Consider the following 20,689-nt stretch of genomic DNA (forward strand, 5'->3'; position numbering starts at 1 on the left):
CGATGTTTCTTTCCCTCTCTCTTCCCCTGCCTTCCCCCCTCTCAAAAATCAACAAGCATGTCATCAAGTGAGGTTTTAAAAGAAAAAAAAGACTCAGCTTCTAAGCCATGGCTCATTACCCTTCCTGAAAGCCTCTTGTTTCAAACAGTATTACTCTCAGCCAATTATTATTTCTTAAACAGATGCTGAGAATTTCTGATAAAGTAAAATGTAAAAGACATTAGTAAATACAAACACAATTTTAACTTTATTACATTTAAAACTTTAAAATGAAAAGGAAAGAGAGTGTTAAGTCAAAGAAATCCATTTCCAAATGAGGAAAATAATACAACAAAGTGTTCTCCAAAGCACTGCAGGAGTTTCCACATTACAGCTATATCTAAGAGCAATTATTGTAGAATTTATGAAATGCTAAGCCACACAGCAGCAGCACTCAGCAGTCAGTGCAATGCATTTTGAAGGCATCTGTGTAGGCAACAAGCATGAAATAGATAGCAAAAAAAGAAAAAGTAAATGCATACCAGCAAGAAAATCTTCAAATACCTTGGTGGTATATCTTAAAGAAAGATTCTAAGTTAATCAAGGAGAAAGGAAGCATACTCGTGATCTATATCTTAAAAAAGAAGAAAGCATCTAAATGAATCAACTCAAAAGTCTTAAGACAACATTAAAAAAAATGGAAAGAGAATTATGGGTGCTTTTTTATTTTTTTATTGATTTTTTTTTTTAAGAGAAGAAAGAGGAAGGGGGAGAGAGGGGAGAGGACAGAGGGAAAGAGAAAAGAGAGAAAGAAAGAGATTTATTTGTTGTTCCACTTATTTATGAATTCATTGGTTGCTTCTTGTATGTACTCTGATCAGGGACCAAACCGGCAACCTTGTCATATCTGAACAATGCTCTAACCAACTGATTTAACCAGCCAGGGAGAACTGTGAATGTTTTAAATATCAAAGACTACCAACAGGCAAGAAGTAAAACAATCTCACCTGGATCATTGTGGCAGGTACTAGAGGTTGTTGCCCAATGTCCACTTTCCCCTTCTTCCTTAATAACAGAACACCTGAGCGTTAGCTCAATGCATGCCAGAATGAAGACTGCATTTCCCAGCCTCTCCTGCAGTAAGGTGTGGTCATGTGATTGAGTTCAAGCAAATGAGAGATGAGTAAAAATATTTAGTGTGATTTCAAAAAAAAACCCTTAAAGGAACTGGGTACATCATTCTTGGAACCCTCCTCCTTCCTGAGGGTTGAAGGGCAAGCAGCCATCTTAGACTGTGAGGCAGAAGCCACATATTGAGAATGACAGGGTAACAAAAAAAGGAAATGTTTCCCTGACTTGTGGAACACTACATCAGCCCTGGGTTACCCATCTCTGGTCTCCCTTTATGTAAAAGAAAAGTAGTTTTGACCAGTGCGGCTCAGTCAATTCAGCGTTGTCCCCAAAAGCAAGGGGTTATCGGTTCAATTCCTGGCCAGGGCACCTGTACGGGTTGCAGACCCAGGTCCCTGTTTGAGGTACGTGCAAGAGGCAACCTATCAATGTATCTCTCGCATAGTGATGTTTCTCTCCCTCCCTTCCCATCTCTAAAAGTAAATAAATAAAATCTTTAGAAAGAAAAAGATACATGTTTAAAGTCACTACTACTATTTTACATTTTTTGGTCACAAATGGTTGAACATAATCCTAATAGAATTTGGTGTCAGGAGTAGGATGCTTCATGAAAAAGAGCATAACATATGTGACATTGGCTTGATAAAGCAGTAAATGGTGAACACCGAGATACTGAAGACTGAAAAAGTTAGCAATCATCATTATGCAGTGTGGCAAAACACCTGGTTACACCACTGCCTGATTATACCGGAATACTATAGCTTTAAGGTAAATACTAGGAAAGACTCAGAGTGTTGCATATGTTGGCTGCTTCTTGCAACTGTCAACAAAATTATACCAGAGAGGTAAAACTCAGGCCAGAGTAGAGATATAAAAGGAATATTCCTTTGCTGAGGAAGGGGTGCTCTTTCCTGCAGCCTGGAATTTAAGCTGACTAAAAGCTTCTTACTTTGGAGCTTTACAGAATAGAAAAAAGCAAACCACTCTGCACTCTGATGTGGGGCTCTGCCATATAAAGGCTATAAACCCAATTGCCAAAACAAAAGGGGAAGGAGATGTTAGGGTTACCTTCTCACACAAGCCAGTCATTTCAGGCTGTCTCACTATACTTGCCATTAAGTTGGGGGCGGGGGGGCGCCAAGTAAAAGACCCAAGTCATCAGGCCTTGAAAACAATGCTTAATCCAGAAATTTATTCCTCTATCAGGATAGAAAATCTTCCTACACAGTAGCATTTAATAATTGATATGAACCAGTGACTTACATGTTACCAATTCTTCCCTTTTCTTAATGGTAATTTTTCATTGCTATCATCCTATTTCTATTTAACTTACTGTACAGTAGTAGTTTAGGAGCAGTTTACAGGCCCTGGACCATGCCTGACAGAGAAGACTACACACTGCTCAGACACCCTGGGCTTTGAGCTGAATGCAGTAACTAAATGACACACTAGAGGAGCCTCTCTTGGGATTAGGTGAATGTGTTGTGTGTGTGGAAAAAAGAGTAGGCATGAATATTAGAACAACCAAAGGGGTGGACTATAGTACAAAAACAAAATCCTAGTTATTTTCCCAAATCCATTCTCCTCTTCTGTCTTAGTAATAAAAAGAAATTCTGGCAAATGGCTACAATTCCCAGACCCCCTTGAAACTAGCTATAATCATACAACATTCTGGCTAATGGGCTATAAGCAAAAAGTATTGTATACAGCTTCCAGGAAATATAGCTAAAGGAATAAGCATGTCTTCAGTCCTCCTTCCTGCTGGCTAGAATGCAGACTGGAGCTTGAGCAGCGATTTCAGATTATGAGGTAGAAAACACACATTTGGGGATAGCAAAGGAAACTACCCTTGATGAAGTCCAGGCTCTGGATTTATACCTATTACAAAGACCTTAACTCATCTGTTTCAAATACATTCAATGAGCCAATGAAAACCATGTTGAAAAAACTAAAGTATAAGAATGATGTCTCAAGAAATAGAAAACATCAATAAAAACATAAAAATTATAAAAAAAGAACCACACAGAAATTCTGAAAAAGTAGAGTAACTGAAATAAAGTATTCACCAGAGGGGTTCAAGCAGATATGAGCAGGCAGAAGGAAAAAAAAAAAATCAGTGAACTTGAAGATCAATTGAGATTTCCCAATTTGAGGAAAGGAAAGAAAAAATAAAGAAAAATGATAATGTCCTTCAGGTGCCTATGGAACACCATCTAGTATACCAACATATGTATAAAGGGAATCCAGAAGGAGAAGAGAAAAAGGGGGCAGAAAAAATATCTGAAGAAATTAATAGCAGAAAACGTCTCAAATTTAATGAAAAACATTAATCTACACGTGTATTCAAGAAAATCAATGAACTCCAAGACAAAAGCAGACCAAAGGAGATCCACACTTAGACACAAAATAGAAAAACACAAGAAAATCTTTAAAGCAGCAAGAAAACAGTTGACTCATCATGCACAAGGGATCCTCAATACAATCAACAGCAGTTTCTCATTCAAAACCAGAGAAGCCAGAAGGCAGTGGGATGGCATATTTAAAGTCCTGAAAAGCCGGGGGCGGGGGGCGGGGGTGGGGGGCGCGGCGGCAGGGAGGGCCCTGCCTAACAGATTCTTTATCAAGCAAAATTATCCTTCAAAAATGAAGAATAAATTAAGACATTCTGAGAAAAAATTTGAGAAAATGTGTTGCTAGCAGACCTACCTTACAATAAATACTAAAAGGAGTACTTCAGTTTGAAATGAGAAGACACTAGAGAGCAACTCAAATCCACTTGAAGAAATAAAGAACACCAATAAAGGCAACTATGTAGGCAAACATAGAAAACAATATAAATGCATTTACCTTCTCTTTTTTCTCCTGTATGAAAAGACAAGTGCATAAAGAATTATAAATCTGGGTTGATAAGCACACATGTATAAAAACGTACTTTGTGACAGTATCAGCAAAATGGAGAACACAGCTATACAGGAACAAAGTTGTTATATACTATTAAAGTTAGTTTAACACTCCCAACCTGAGTGTTATAATATATAAATTACAGTTCCACAACTGGGATCTTAGCATGAGGTAAATCCATGGGCATATTGCCCTAGAAAATAAGCAAAGCTGATGAAAAATATTTTAAAACTATTTTTAAGTATCTGGAAATGGTCCTAAAATCCTACAGGGGGAAAAAAAGAGTATTCAAGAGAATCTACTATAACTCAGTAACAGTGCGTGTCTGTGGCATTTGAGCCATGACCCAGTCAGTCTACAGCTCAGCTGACGGATGTGTCACTTCACGCGGTTGTGGCTAAGAAGGTGTTCTTTCTCTCCTCAGCTCCTCATCAATCACTAGAAAGAGCAGGCCACCGGCATTTCTCATCTACAACTCCAAGCTGAAGAGGCCGAATTCCTGGTGAACTGGACCAGATCATAAGCTCTCTTGTTCCACCCAGCCCCCATCACTAGGACAGAGGCTCTATCAAAGGAAGAACGGGTCTGAGACTACTCAGTCCCTAATCATATTTTCCCCAACTCAAAGGGGAAAGGTTCCACACCAGGAGAGGCAAGCCAAGACCAAAAGCTACCACCCTGGCAGATGTCCAGAGTAGTCACTCAAAAATTTTATTCAGGGGGAGAGGTAGTCCATAAGAAAAGCAAGCTCCAAAGCTCTCCCTCAAAGAATCTACTTGACAAAGACTGGGGAAATTCGGTCTTAAGGAAGTTCTCGAAAAACAGTTCTTCTTAATCAGGAGCAACAAGCTAAACTGCAGATCAAGTAGCTCACTAATAAGAACCTTTAACCAGACTCCTCAAGAAAAAAGAGAGGACCCAAATAAATAAAATCAGAAATGAAAGAGGAGAAATAACAACTGACACCAAAGAAACACAAAGGATTTTAAAAAAATACTATGAACCACTATATGCCAACAAACTGGACAACCTGGACAAAATGGATAGTTCCTAGAAACATATACTCTTCCAAAACTAAATCAGGAAAAATAAGATAATCTGAATAGATAGATTACACCTAGTGAAACTGAATCAGCAATCAAATAACTACTAATAACAAAAGTCCTGGACCAGCTGGCTTCAGAGGTAAATTTCACCAAACATTCTGAGAAGAACACGTCTCATTCTCAAACTATTCCAAAAAATTCAAGAGGAGGGAATTTTTACAAGGCCATCATTATCCTAATTTCAAAACCAGATAAAGACACTACAAAAAAAAAAGAAAGAAAGAAAGAAAGAAAGAAAATTACATGCCAATATCAGCGATGAACATTGATGCTAAAATCCTCAACAAAATAATCAGCAAACTGAAAACAACATTGCATCAAAAAGATCATACGCCATGATCAAGTCAGATTTATTCTACAAATGCAAGGTTGGTACAAAGTTTGCAAATCAATAACTGTGATTCATCACATAAACAAAAACCACATGATCGTATCAATAGATGCAGAAAAAGCATTTGACAAAATCCAGCACCCATTTATGATAACTCTCAGCAAAGTGGGAACAGAGGGAACATATCTAAACATAATAAAGGCTGTATATGACAAACCCACTGCCAGCATCATATTCAATGGGCAAAAACTACAAGCATTCCCCGCCTTAAGATTGAGAACAAAAATGGGATGTCCACCTTTACCTCTCTTATTCAACTTAGTACTGGAAGTCCTAGCCACAGAAATCAGACAAGAAGAAATAAAAGGCATCCAAATTGGAAAGGAAGAAGTAAAACTATCTTTATTTGCAGATGACATAATACTGTATACAGAGAACCCCAAAGACTCCACCAAGAAACTACTAGAACTGATAAAGGAATTCAGCAAAGTAGCAGGACACAAAGTTAATATCCAGAAATCAGATGCATTTTTATATGTTGATAATGAGCTAACATAAAGGGAAATTAAGAAAACAATCCCACTCACAATTGCTTCAGAAAGAATAAAATACCTAGGCATAAACCCAACCAAGGATGTAAAAGACTTGTACTCAGAAAAGTGTAAGACACTAAAGAGACAGAAGAAGATAAAAGTAAGTGGATATACTGTGTTCACGGTTAGGAAGAATTAACATCATTAAAATATCCATACTACCCAAAGCAATCTACAGATTTAATGAAATTCCTATCAAGATTCCAATGACATATTTCACAGAACTAGAACAAATATTTCAAAAATGTATATGGAACCACAAAAGGCCCTGCATAGCAACAGTGACCCTAAAGAGAAGAATAAAGCTGGGGGAATCACACTACCTAATAAATGTAATTTTTAAAAACCCAAAAATCAACGTGCTTTTTGATAAGTTAATGATCTCAGTAACTTTTGGGTGAATGCTAATAAACATTTATGGCATAAAAATTTTTTCCATTTATAAACTTATTTTCCCTACCTTTCAATGGGACAATCCAAAATTCTGTATCATGGTGTAAATCTGGAGTCTCTTAGATTACTTCTATAAGAAGAGAAACTATGTTTCTAAATCAGGCTTTGACTTACATTTCAAATTATTCCAAAAAATGGAGCTTGGAGAGATCACACAAATTTTCTTTGTACACCATCAGATAGATCCCCACCTTCAATGTGTTAAGTGTATCTTTAAAAACAAAATGTCTACTGGGGAAAAAAACTCCAAAATAACATTTCACTCGAGAAGAGAAAACTACAGCTGAAAAGCCCAAACATTCCTATTGTAAGTGTGCTTTCAACTTTACAGACCTCATTTTGGAGGGAAAGATCTTTCAAGACTTTTGTTGATAATGACCAAATGCAGCAAAATAAATACATAAATAAAACCACCACCTTGGCCCCAAACATTGTATGTTTATGTAAACACTTCTAAACATCTTCAGGGCACTACCCATCTTTGATATGCCTTCAAAAGCTAGGTGGAAAAGCAAAGAGCGGACACAAAGAAAACTGAAAACCACTCCTGTTCAACATAAATATGATCTCTCTAAATTACCACCCTGAAAAACTCCTTAGAGTTCATGATATTTTCAACAGCACTACTACCTCACCCATGTACCCTACTTTAAAAAACACTGCTCTAAAGAAGCAAAGCATACACAGTGAAGAGAAAGTACTAATCTCTTCAATAAATGGCACTGAGAAAACTGGACAGCCACATACAAAAGAATGAAACTAGACCATTATCTTGCACCATACACAAAAATTAACTTGGCCCTGACTGGTGTGGCTCACTTGGTTGGAGCTTCATCCTGTAAACCAAAAGGTCTCGGGTTCGGTTCTCAGGCAGGGCACGTTCCTAGGTTGTGGGTTTGGTCCCCAGTCAGGGTGCAAGGCAACAGACTGATGTTTCTCTCTCTCTCTCTCTCTCAACTCTCCCTTCCCCCCTTCTCTAGAATCAACAGCATGTCCTTGAGTGAGGATTAAAGAAAAAAAAAAAAAATTTAACCTGGCTGTCTGGCTCAGTGGATTGAGTGCTGGCATGTGAACCAAAGGGTCACTGGTTCAATTCCCAGTCAGGGCACATGCCTGGGTTGCAGGCCAGGTCCCCAGTCGGGGCCGCACACGAGACAACCACACGTTGATGTTTCTCTCCCTCTTCCTCTTACTTCTTTCTCCCTCCCTTCCCTTCTCTGTAAAAATAAATAATAAAATATTTTTTAAAAATTAACTCAAAATGAATTGAAAACCTGAATGTAAGACCTGAAATCATAATATTCCTAGAAGAAAACATAGATGATAACTTCAATGACATTGGACTTGGCAATTATTTTTTGATCTGATACCAAAAGCAAAGATAACAAAAACAAACAAGTGGTACTACATCAAACTAAAAGTTTCTGCAAAACAAAAGAAGCCACCAACAAAATGAAAAAGCAAGCTACTAAATGGGAGAAAATAACTACCATTCATATATCTGATAAAGGGTTAATATCCAAAGTATATAAAGAACTCGTTCAACTCAAGATCAAAAAAGAACTAATTAAAAAATACATAGAGGATATACATAGGCATTTTTCCACAGAAGACAAGTAGGTGGTCAATGGATCCATGAACAGATGCTCAATATCACTAATCATCAGGTAAATGCAAATCAAAACCACAATGCAATTATCACCTCACACCTATTTGAATGGTTATTGTCAAAAAGACAATAAATAACAAGTGTTGGTGAGGGTGTAAAGAAAAGGGAACCCAACAGCCCCAGTGCTGTTGGTGGTAACATACATTGTGGCCATCATAAATTAAAAATACAACTATCATATGATCCACCAATTCCACTTCTGGGTATTTATCCAAAGAAAATGAAAACACTAACTCAGAAGGACATATGTACCCCCATATTCATTGCAGCACTATTTGCAATAGCCAAGACACAGAAATGCCCAATTATCCATCAATGGATGCAGAGATAAAGAAAATGTGATATATATATGTATATAGGCGTTTATATATGTATGCATGTTTGTGTGTGTGTATACTCTTGTGAATGAACTCTTGCCACATGTGACAACATGCACCATGCTAGTGAAATAAGAAAGACAATATAACAAATACCACATGATTTTACTTACATGTGGAAAGAGCTCATAGATACAGAGAACAGACTGATGGCTGGAAAAGGCAGTGAGTGAAGGGTGAACAAAACGGATAAACGGGTCAAAAGGTACAAACTTCCAGTTATAAAATATGTAAGTCTTGGGAATGTAATGTACAATGTGGTGGCTATATTCAGTAATACTGTATTGTATATTTAAAGTTGCTAAGAGAGTAAATCTTAAAAGTTCTCATCACAAGAAAAAAGCTTTATAACTATATATGGTGACAAATATTAACTAAACCGACTGTGGTGATCATGTTGCAATATATACAATATCAAGTCATTATGTTATACACCTGAAACGAATATAATGCTACCCCGTCAATTATACCTCAGTTTAAAAAAACAAAACAAAAAACTGCTCTAGGGGGAAGCCTAACTTGAAAGCTCAACCTAAAATATAAAAACTCAATCATTTCTTGAGAAAAATAAATGAAACTAGGAAGGGAACATTCTATTCTATATAAACAGAAGTGATACTAGGAACAACCTTTCCTCTGAGATATTATTAGGGAGACTATCTATAGCCAAGTCAATACTCAAAAGATAAATACTAAGGAACTCCAAAATCTTGTAAAGGCATGCATATCTTGTGCTATTTCTCTAAGATTTGTTTAAGTTGAGTAGCTAAAATGATCATCATATATCTCTCACTCCACTGTTCAGTTCTAAAAAGTTCTACTCCAAGGAGCCCTTTTGTGAAAAAGCCTGAAGAATCTGAGTGTCACCAAACAACTCTACCTGATTAAAAGATCAGACCCTTGTTTTGTCTACAGATGTCCACCACACTTCCCAATAACTTAAAAGCATTTATAGGCACAGGGCAACTCACTAGCATCTCATAGAAAGACTACAATGTTTAGTGGGGAAAAAAAAAATATGTAATAAGGAAACCACAGTTCCCTGTGTGACACCAGGGACCCAGATCGTAATTTTGGTAACCTCATCTTTTCTAGTGCTAAACCCCCCTGCAAAACTGCCTCAAGATGAAGGAACAGGGTTTCCAACCCTCAAAGCAATTAATTCCCCAGCTTTACCTTTGGCTGAATTACACACACTCAAGGCACAAAACATAACAGAAAGAGAATGCTGCAAGAAATCTGACTTGCAACTCAAGGAAAGCACAGTACAGCATAGACCAAAAGACTCTCTGTAGGTGGACCCTAAAATGGTGACCACAGAGTAGTTCACAGAAAATGCACAGGAAGGGAATGCTTATCTCCATTTTTCACCCCCACAGTGGTAAATGTAATTATTTGTTACATAATACTTCATATGTCCAGACTATTTTATAATCACAATTCTGGAATTATTCCATCTCATTAATTGACTGTGATTGATTAAAATTTACTTTCCTTCTTCTAAGCATTCAGATTACAACAGATGGGAGAAAATAAGGATGGCAGAGTAGAAAATAGCCTCTTCAAACCCCGTCAAAAAAGATGGTAGACTTGCTGAATTTTAGGGTTTGAAGAAAACTGTAGTATCCAATGGTTCCAGATGATAAAGAATCTAAAGCTCAGAAGAGTTATAAGTAATTTGTCAATATCACCAAGTGAATTATTGGCAAAGCCAGGAGGAAAACCCTGGTCTCCTGACTCTCCAAGTCAGCATTTCCATATTACCATCTTCCTTTTCTGTAAACAAATAATGAAATAGGTGTAAAGGATTCTGGGTCATCTGGTTCACCACACTAGTTTGTCTTTTAAAATGGCAAATCTCTCCTCACATTGCCTTACCTCCCCAAAAAAAGTTACAATGAAATCCACAACAGCTATCATTTTCTGAAAGGAAAAGTAGATCAAAAAAACGGACCAGGAAATGCACTAGAATTAAAATGAATATAGCAGGATTGTGAGGATAACAAATGAGAAAACAGGGATGAAAAGACTCTGTTTCAGCCTCAATGCTACTGAGCAAGGGGGCTCCATGTTATAATCTGTTCTAGACCTGAGGTCAATTAACTTTTAATTTTTAAATTCTTATTAAAACATGACATAAGCTTTTTAGCCCTGCCCAGTGTGGCTCAGTTGGTTGGGCATTATCCCATAAAGCAAAAGGTCACTGGTTCAAGAGGCAACCAATCAATGTTTCTCTCCCTTTCTTCCTCCTTCTGCTCGCTCTAAAAATAAATAAATAAAACCTTTTTAAAAATTATATAAGCGTTTTAAAAATCATATAGGCTAGATTTATAACAAAAGGCATTAGTCATTCAGATATTATAACCCGAATAACGTTTCTAAATCATCATTCGGACAACAAAAAGGAGGGGAGAGCTGGATGAGGGGAACAGTCAGTGCACTCAGAAAGCTATTAGAGAAGTTTCAGAGAGAGATGAAGGCGGTTGAGCCAAGGGCAACACAGTAAAGCAGATGGTGAGATTATACCCCTTTATATTATAGTAAGGGTAAGTATTATTTTATGAAACTTCTGTTTCAGATATCTGTATACTTATGGGTCCTGATATAAAATGTCTCCAATTATGAGTCACAGCAAAATAGTATGTGATATATTGCCCTTGGAGAGAAATTTTCAACCAGTATGCCACAAGAATTTCTAAAACGTTCAACACCTGACTATTTAGTCAGGGATACTGACCTCATTTCCCTTAGATTATCAAATACAAAAATAAGAATAGCTGTCTGGTGTGAATAAATCAAAATTACGCGTATTTTTCTTTTGTCCAATTGGCAAAAAATATATATTTTTGTTGTGCCCCAGGAATTTTAGTAATTAGTTTATGTGTGCCATGAGCTGAAAAAGATTGAAAATCACTGCCTTAGGCAGTTAGGAATACTTATGTTCCCTAAAATCTCTTTCAGAGTCTTACATTAGTCGCAAGTAAAACAAGCTACAAGTTTAATTACATACCAAATATAATCTTATTGATCTGCCAAAAGAATACATCATTTGGTCTTTATAAAGGAAAGAACAGCACAAGCATTCAAGCATCACTGGAATGCCAGGCACAAACTATGTTACTTCTACAACCATGGAGATGTACAGATCACTAACGAAATATAATGCCAATTTTCTGTAACCACTAAATCATTCTTACCATTCAATTACTATTACTTACAAGGATTCAACATCTCCAACATACATTCATAATGGTAATGCTATCAAAATTTTCAGGAAAATACCTTACTCTCCCAAATGAGAAAACATGGCCTGATTCTCCTTGAAGAATTCATAAGAGTATACACCTCATCTCTGAGAGATTTTTTTCAGAAAACTTCTTGTCTTAAGCAATAACCTTTATTTTTTTTTTAATAACAGAGGTGAAACAAAACATTATCTACCAATTTGCCCAGTCTTAAGGTTCAATTAGCTCAGTTTCCCAACAGCAACACTATTCGCATTTTAGGTGGGAAATTCTTTGTTTTGGACTGTAATCCCTGGTCCCTGACCACCAAATGCCAGAGGTGCATCTCCTCTCTTCCCCCAGTCACCGTGACAACCAAAAATACTCCCATACTTTTCCAAATCTCCTGTGGAAATATGGTATCTCTCCCACTTAGAATCACTGAACCACCTAGATGATATCCTTCTTATACCAAACGATTGCCACATAATGAATTATGGCCTTAGATTCAGAGTAGAAATGACAGGTAGCATTAATTTAACCATTTCTAGGTATGATTAAGATCATCTGATCTGGCCCTGGCCAGTGTGGCTCAGTTGGTGGGCGCTGTCCCATAAACCAAGAGGTCACTAATTCGATGCCCTGGTTGCAGGTTTGGTGTCCAGTTGGAGGACGTTTCTCTCCCTCTTTCTCCCTTCCCCTCTAAAATAAAAATAAACAAACATAAAAAAAGATTATCTGGTCTGAGGCAGAAAAAATATTTACCATCTTTTTCCTAGCACAAGGCAGTCCCCTGGGTGTTATTTTCAAAGAGGTATATAATATATGTAGACCTTTAAGAAAAAATATACAGAAGGAAACTTGTGTATCAAGAAGAAATCAAATTTATCCAACATGGAAGTCCAGGATAATAACTGACAATGTGACTGCTCTTTGTTATCAGACCAAAAAAATAGTCTTTACAATATAGGACTTCCAAAATGACAAAGAAGGAAGGGAGGGAAGGAGGAAAAGAGAAGAGAGAAAAAGGGAGGAGGGAGGGAAAAGAAAATAGAGCCCTGGCCAGGTAGCTCAGTTGGTTAGAGCGTGGTCCCCATACACCAAGGGTGCAAGTTCAATGCCAAGTCAGGGCACAAGAATCAAGCAAATTCTTTCACAATAATATGGTACAACAAATCTCAATCTCTCTCTCTCTCTCTCTCTCTCTCTCTCTCTCAAATCAATTTTTAAAAATCTAAAGTAGGAAAGAATCAGCCTGAAAACCATGAACCTTGAAAACAGACTAAGTGAAAGAAGCCAGTAAAAAAAGAACACATTATGACTGCATTTATATGAAGTGTCCAGAATAGGCAAGTCTATTGAGTCAGAAAGTAAGTTAGCAGTTATAGGAGGGCTGGGGGAAAAGGGAAAGGCTGAGAGGAAGGGAAAAATGGAGAGTAGCTGCTAATATCTACAGGGTTTCTTTGAGAGGTGATGAAAATGTTCTAAAATCTATTTTGATGATGGTTGAATAACTCCATGAATATACTGAAAACTATGGAAATGTATATTTTAAATGGGTGAATTATGTAGTATTTTAATTATATCTCAATAAAGCTGTTTTTTTAAAAAACAGACCTAAAACTGATGTGAAAACAGGAGGGATCTAGGTTGTTTCCCAGGTCTCTAACATGAGTAATATGAATGAAGAAGTGATTTATGCTACACTCACCAGATACAGAAAGAGGTTGGACAGGGAGAGGTCGATAAGTCAAGTTTGGACATGTTTAAGATACTGATGGAACACCCAAATGGTGATGTCAGAAGACACCTGGACTGAAAGGTCTAAGGGCTTATTAGAGGTCCGGGGTGAAGAGATTACTTAGCAATCAACAGCAAATAAGCACTGGTTGAAATCAGAGGTTTTGATGCAGAGAACCTCAAAGAGTACAGAGAGTGATGAGAGCTAACAGCTAAGACTAACACTACACAGCCTGAGCAAATATCCACAATGAACAGCTAAGCAAAGGATGAGAAGACTATCAAAGATAGTGAGAAACAACAGCCAAAGAGGAAGGGGGAAAGACTATGATCTTCTGAGCACAAGTTTCAAGAAAAATAAAATCTTTAACATGCCTCAGAGAGGTCCTAACACAGTGCCTGGCATACAGAGGTGCTGGATAAGTATCTGATGAACCAATCAATACACAGAAAGAAGTACTGACTTATTTGGCAACAGAGAAAAAATAGTGACTTGTGACACTGCAGTATGACCATAGAGTACCCAAATGCAAATTTAAAACAGGCACCTTCTTTGGGTGGGCAGACAGCTTGATAGGTAGAGCTCAGGCTGGATTTCAGCTCCCCTCAGACTGGCAGTGAACAACTACAACAAGTTAAAAGATACATAGAGATGTGGAAGTGACAACAGCAAATATGAACTACTCCTCTTTCATAACCTGTCTGGGAATGGAAATAGAGAAGTCTCTGGTACCAGGAAAGGATTTCTCCAATTCAAAAACCCACCAACAGACAATTAGGGACTTCTGGTAAAGATGGCAGTGTAGGCAGACATGGCTCATCTCCTCACACAACCACATCAAAATTGTAACTAAAATATACAATGACCATCATTCAGAACCATCAGAAATCAAGCTGAATGGAAGTCTGACAACTGCAGATTAAACCAACCACATCCATCGAGACTGGTAGGAGGGCTGCAGACGCAAAACAGGCTGGTCCCACACCCATGTGTGATGGATAAAAATTTGGGAAAGACTGCTCAGGAGTAAGGTGTCCAAGCTCCATACTGGGCCCTCCCAGGCCAGGGTTCTAGTGCCAGGAAGATAAGTCCTCACAACCTCTGGCTGCAAAAACCAGTGGGGAATGTGTTGATGGAAGAAACTGCTAGAACCCCAAGCAGTTCCTCTTAAAGAACCCACACACAGACTTGCCTACTCAGACTCTCCCACTCTGAGCTCCAGCACTGGGGTAGCAGCTTGAAAGGCACCAGTGGTACACAGAGAGAAACCAACGTATTCGACATCAAGGTCAACAGAGTCCATTGTCCCTTTTCTAAACCCTCCCCGCACAGAGCCTCTCCTCTAGCAAGCTGGTGCCATACCTGAGACAAAATCAACATGGCTAACACTGTTTTGACCCGCCTTGGATATCACTAGAGACTCTGCCCCATCCAACTTAGAGGACCAAGCTGGGTGCTTTTCCATATGGCTGGTCTTGGCTCATGCCGCACAACTTCATAAATCCTCTCAAACAAGCAACAGCCGGCATAGTGAGCCACAGGCCTGACACTAGCAGGAGCCAGCCCAGATTCACAGCTTGGCTCCACCTAGGAATCTGTAAGCCCAACACAAGCAGCAGCCATCTCAGATTGCTTTATAGCTCAGGCAGGAAGGCCCCAGGCAAAATATAGGTTGGCGGCTGACCTTGACCTGCACAACCCAGGAAACTCCAGGGCCAGCGCACCCAGTGGACAGCTACAGACCACATCGGAGCACCACCACCCTCCCCCTGCACAGCTAATCTTCCACAGAGGGCAGAGATTGGTGGTAAGTGGTCACAGCCAATCCTTGTAGCTGGCTGGCCTGAGTAAATCCCTCCTATTGATCTGCCAAAAGCAATCAAGGCTTGACTACAAGAGGAGGGTGGGCTCAGTCCACACAAAGGGCACACCTTGAGTACTCAGCTTGGGTGGTACAGAAGGCTGTGCCACTGGACCCTATAGGTCACCTAATACATTAGACCACACTACCAAGACATGGAGTCAGAGCAGGTCTACCTAATATACAGAAACAAACACAGGGGGGCTGCCAAAACAAAGAGACAAAGAAACATGGCCCAAAGGAAAGAACAGATCAGAACTCCAGGTAAAGAGAACTAAACAGCATAGAGACAAACTATCAGATGCAGAGTTTAAAACACTGGTTATTAGGCTCTCAGGGAACTTAGTGAGGACCTCAGCAGCAGAGAAAAGATCCAGTCAGAAACAAAGAACTGAAATAAAGAACAATTTACATCCAGTCAGAAACAAAGGATACACTAACTGAAATAAAGAACAATTTACAGGAACACAACAGTACAGTGGTTGAAGCTGAGACTCCAATCAATGATTTGGAACATAAGGAAGCAAAAAAGCAACCCATCAGAAAAACGAGAAAAAAAAAAGAGTCCAAGAAAGGAGGACAGTATAAGCGGCCTGTGGGACGACTTCAAGAGAGCCAACATTCACGTAGGGGTGCCAGACGGAAAAGAGAAAGAGCAAGAAAGTGAAAACTTAAGAAGTCAATCTGGTAAGGAACTGAGGCCTCCAGACAACGGCCAGTGAGGAATTGAGGCCCTCTGCCAACAGCCATGTAAGTGAGCCATCTTGGAAGTAAATCCGCCAGCCCCAGTCAAGCCTTCACATGACCACAGTCCCAGCATACATGATGAATGCAACCTCATGAGCATGAACCACTGAGTGAAGGTGCTCCCAGAATCTTGAGCCACAGAAACTGTGTAAGATAATGTTTATTGTTGTTTAAACCTGAATTTTAGAATAATATGTTTTCTTAAATAGAAAACCCTTAGTGGGCATTCAAGGAATGTTAGTTCCTCTATCCTTCCCATTAATTCTTACAGTATTTCCATGAAATATTTCCTGTTTATTATCACCCCGATAAAAAGCAGAATAGAAAAAAGATAATTTCCTGACTGACCACTCAGATAAGACTGTAAAATTTCAGGCCACCTGATGGTGATCAAGGGATGCTTTTGTGGAAGTTAAACTTTAATCTACCCTCTTCACCTCCCTTCCTAGGAAGCAGTGTCAATTCCAAGGACCACATCCCTTCTGCTACAGGAAGTGGCTCAACTGTTCTTCCTTATGGCAATGTATTGCCAGTTCTTGTTCTTTGTGACTGAGGAAAAGCCAGTACCAAGAACCTATACTTGTTCTAAGTGCAGATGCAGCAAGAGTCCAAAACAGATCAATATAACTCACAGACAAATATAACATTAAAAAGCTCAGGTGTACTGGAATAGTCATTCATTATTTTCTAAGCACCTGTACAGAGCAGAATTCTCAAAATTAGCAAATTTCTAATCTGTACACACAAAGATAAATAACCAGATATACGATTTCTTTTAAAAATAAGTAACAAATGAAATGAACAGGAATCCAAAAATAATGCAAAATTAAGTTTTTATTGAGAGGACTGAGGTGTTATAGAATAAAATCTTCCAAGAAAAAAAAAACAACACAATTTTGAATGAAAGCTAAAGCTCTTCTTTTCAAGAAAGGTTGCACTTTTTAAAGAGTGGTGAAAAAACGGGATAAAAACAACAAAAGAGTGATATGTTTGACCTGCAGTAAGAAACCAATATATAAAAAAGAGAAAGAAAGAAGATATGCAATAGGTAGAATGGTGAGGACTTTTGTAGGAAGATAGTTAAATTTGATGCAGAACTTAACAAAATTTGTGGATGACTTTAAAGGAAGTTAGTGTTTACAAGAGATCTTTCGGGGTGCTAGAAATTAACACTAGAGTGTGTTAATGATTATGCAGCTCTACAAATTTACCAAAAAAAAAAAAAAAAAAAAAAAATCACTGAACTATACATTTCAAACAGGCAAATTTAGCGTACATAAATTATACCTCAGTAAAGCATTTTGTTTTGGTTTGGTTTTTTAAAGTGACATCCCTCATAGATATTGCATATTGGATCACAGACCATCACAATTAAGCAAGTATCACAATAATGTATGTCATCACTTTTTTGCTGGCGGAGGGTCTTGCCTTCAACTTATAAAACATGGAACATCTATGAGATGCATTAAAGAGAAGCACAATAAAACGAGGTATGCCTGTATTTATCTGTTCACTGAAGCAAGACAGGAAAATTACATTATTAGGGCTTCTCTGACTAAAGGAAGCAGCTAAGAGGAAAAGTACAGTAACTCATTCAACAGACAAGATAATAAAAATGAAAATTTTCATGGATTAAGGAATAATAATATTTTCATTTCAGTCCAATAAAGGACAGTACTGTTTCTCTGGGTAAATTTCTGTAAAGCTTGCTAAGACCACAAAAGATTTGGAAACCTTAAATGTAAAATAAGGAGAGGATACATTTCGACTTAAATTTCCTATTTTAGAAGAATGTATGGTAATTTCTTTACAAACATGATGACAACAGTCAATTCTCTCAGCCAGACAAAACATTCAAATAGGGGGTTTTGGGTATTTTTAAAGAAGATTAATTTGCATTGGTTCAGGGACTTTTGCAGAGTTTCCCAAGAGAGCAGTACTGTATTTTATTTACCCCATTTGCAGCTAGAGTTTTATTGACCCCATTTGCAGCTACAGAGATCAAGCAAAACTGCACCTATAAACAACCACAATTCCAATTTGCTTGAGCTATGAAAATATTAACCTACTCTGACCTCTCCTGTACCAACTTCAGCAAACCCTGGGTCAAGAGTCTCAGCGTTCCCAAAACAGTACAGGTGTCTCTAATTTCAGACCTGCTACTCTCCTCTGTCTTTGGTTAAATCAGTAGCAAGCCGTGAAAATAAAAAAAAACAAAAAACTCTACTAACTCATGTAGGATGTTTCCTTCTCCATAAAAGAATGTTCTAGCAGGCACAAATAACATACATGGTCCAGCAGAAGTTAACGCCTGCTTGAATGTGGTTGGTAGGATAATAATATGGGTGTAATAATATAGTTTTCATTTGAACATTTCACCTAAAATGTCATATGGTGTGCCTGAGTGTGATATTGTTATGTGACAGAATTATATGCTTATGATTTTGTAATAAAAAAGGGGTATCTTTTTGTCCCAGGCCTGTATATCAATATATAATTCTATTTCTCTAAATGGCTATAAAAAAGGTCAAAATAGTTCAAGATAGTGATATTCACTATATTTTCCACCTAGACTTGAAAAGTGTAATATCAATGATTTTATATATTTCAATAAAAGAACATATTTTGCAAGGCATATAGTACCATGCCTAACCCTTAGTGGGCTTCAAAGAATGTTAGTTCCTCTATCCTTCTCATTAATTCTTACAGTATTTCCATGAAATATTTCCTGTTTATTATCACCCCGATAAAAAGCAGAATAGAAAAAAGATAATTTCCTGACTGACCACTCAGATAAGACTGTAAAATTTCAGGCCACCTGATGGTGATCAAGGGATGCTTTTGTGGAAGTTAAACTTTAATCTACCCTCTTCACCTCCCTTCCTAGGAAGCAGTGTCAATTCCAAGGACCACATCCCTTCTGCTACAGGAAGTGGCTCAACTGTTCTTCCTTATGGCAATGTATTGCCAGTTCTTGTTCTTTGTGACTGAGGAAAAGCCAGTACCAAGAACCTATACTTGTTCTAAGTGCAGATGCAGCAAGAGCCCAAAAACTGTCCTTAACCCATGGAACCCCATATACAAGTTCACAGGACTCCTGGTAGGGGGCTTGGATGGAGTACTGTCACAGTGGGGTTTTTTTGTTTTTGTTTTGTTTTGTTTTGGTTATCAAGTTCACTCTCCAAGTGATCCAAGTTTCTTCCACCAATGAGCAATGGTGTTTCCACATACCTACAAACACAAAAAACGAGAACTACGTGAACTAGCACTAGCCCGTACTTTGACAGAAATACGTTTGCAGAACTGTGTGAAACTGCCATCTAAAGCTCTTTTTGTGGACATCTGAGACAAGGTAGCTATATGAGCAAAAGCTGTATCTGGAGTACTTTTGTTCAGGCTCTGGAGCTTAAGATAGGAATAAAAGCATGTTATATCAAATTAAACGCCAGTAGTTACACATGGACAGATTCTATCATCAGTAATAAAATTTATAGGTGTCAGTGATGGCCTGGTTACTGTCAAGACAAGCCCTTTATTGCATTTAGTTTACCATTCCAGAAGCTACTGAATTTTAGAATGACCAGAAAAATTATCTACCCTGTCACTTCCCACTACCCTAAGCCAGTTTATAAACATAATGGCTCCAATACAAGAACTCTGTCCTCTAAAAAAGACTGAATAATAGTGTGTAAGTGCATGTATATAAAGTCATGGTTCTATTCTATGACCACCAACATTTTATATTGATTGTGCTATACTGCTTTGGCATTTAATACATTCTAACAATATACTAGATGTAGTCCACAATATTAGATAAACCACTGGGCCATGATAGGTGTTTCCTTAAACAATAATCCAATCCAATCTATTCTAGCTCAGTAGAACTGAAAATACTAACAAACACCTTTGACAGGAAAGAGTAAATAAACCTGGGACCTACCTTGTTTATAATTCCCACAGACAGATGAAATTCAATTCCATTCCAACCATACCCTTCGATCACTAAAATACAAACAGAAAAATAAACGTTCATGCAACATAAGCAGTTCTTTCAGTTGCTAAAGGTATTTGGTTTCAAAGGTAAGAAGCTGTTTCTCGCCCTGGCTGGTGTGGCTCAATGGCTTCAGTGCTGGCCTGTGAACCAAAGGGTTGCTGGTTCGATTCCCAGAGGCATGCTTGAGTTGCGGGCCAGGTCCCCAGCAGGGGGCACATGAGAGACAGCCACACATCAATGTTTCTTTCCCTCTCTCTAAAAATAAATAAAATCTTAAAAAAATAAAAAGAAGCTGTTCCTTATCTTCTTTCTATCCTTTCCATCCCCACATTAGTGGATGAGCTCGGTCACTGGCAAGAAGCCCCAAAGAGGTAAAGTTAAACAACAGGTAAGACTAATCGAGCACTTATATATGCCAAGCACTGTACTAAGTGCTTAAATGTACTAATTAATTTAATCCTCACAACAACTCTGTAAGATACTCTTGTACTCATTTTATATCCAAATAACAGCTGATCTATACCTCTCAAAATTGTTCTTACTGGCATTAATAAATGCCTTTTAAATGAATGTAGGCAATTT

At 38.0% G+C, this 20,689-nt stretch overlaps 1 protein-coding gene across 1 annotated transcript in view; it reads right to left on the bottom strand.

The window, feature by feature from the left end:
* MRTFA (myocardin related transcription factor A) overlaps positions 1-20,146 on the bottom strand; it is a 142,315-nt gene extending 122,169 nt beyond the window's left edge. The window contains exon 1 of the mRNA XM_054582420.1: positions 20,054-20,146. Within this exon, the coding sequence (XP_054438395.1) occupies positions 20,054-20,146 (93 nt within the window). The remainder of the gene's footprint in view (positions 1-20,053) is intronic.
* Positions 20,147-20,689: the final 543 nt, after the last annotated feature.

The sequence above is a fragment of the Pteronotus mesoamericanus genome, unplaced genomic scaffold, assembly GCF_021234165.1.
Source record: "Pteronotus mesoamericanus isolate MK-2021 breed Mesoamerican mustached bat unplaced genomic scaffold, CSHL_Meso_final contig_702, whole genome shotgun sequence".
Classification (NCBI taxonomy): domain Eukaryota; kingdom Metazoa; phylum Chordata; class Mammalia; order Chiroptera; family Mormoopidae; genus Pteronotus; species Pteronotus mesoamericanus.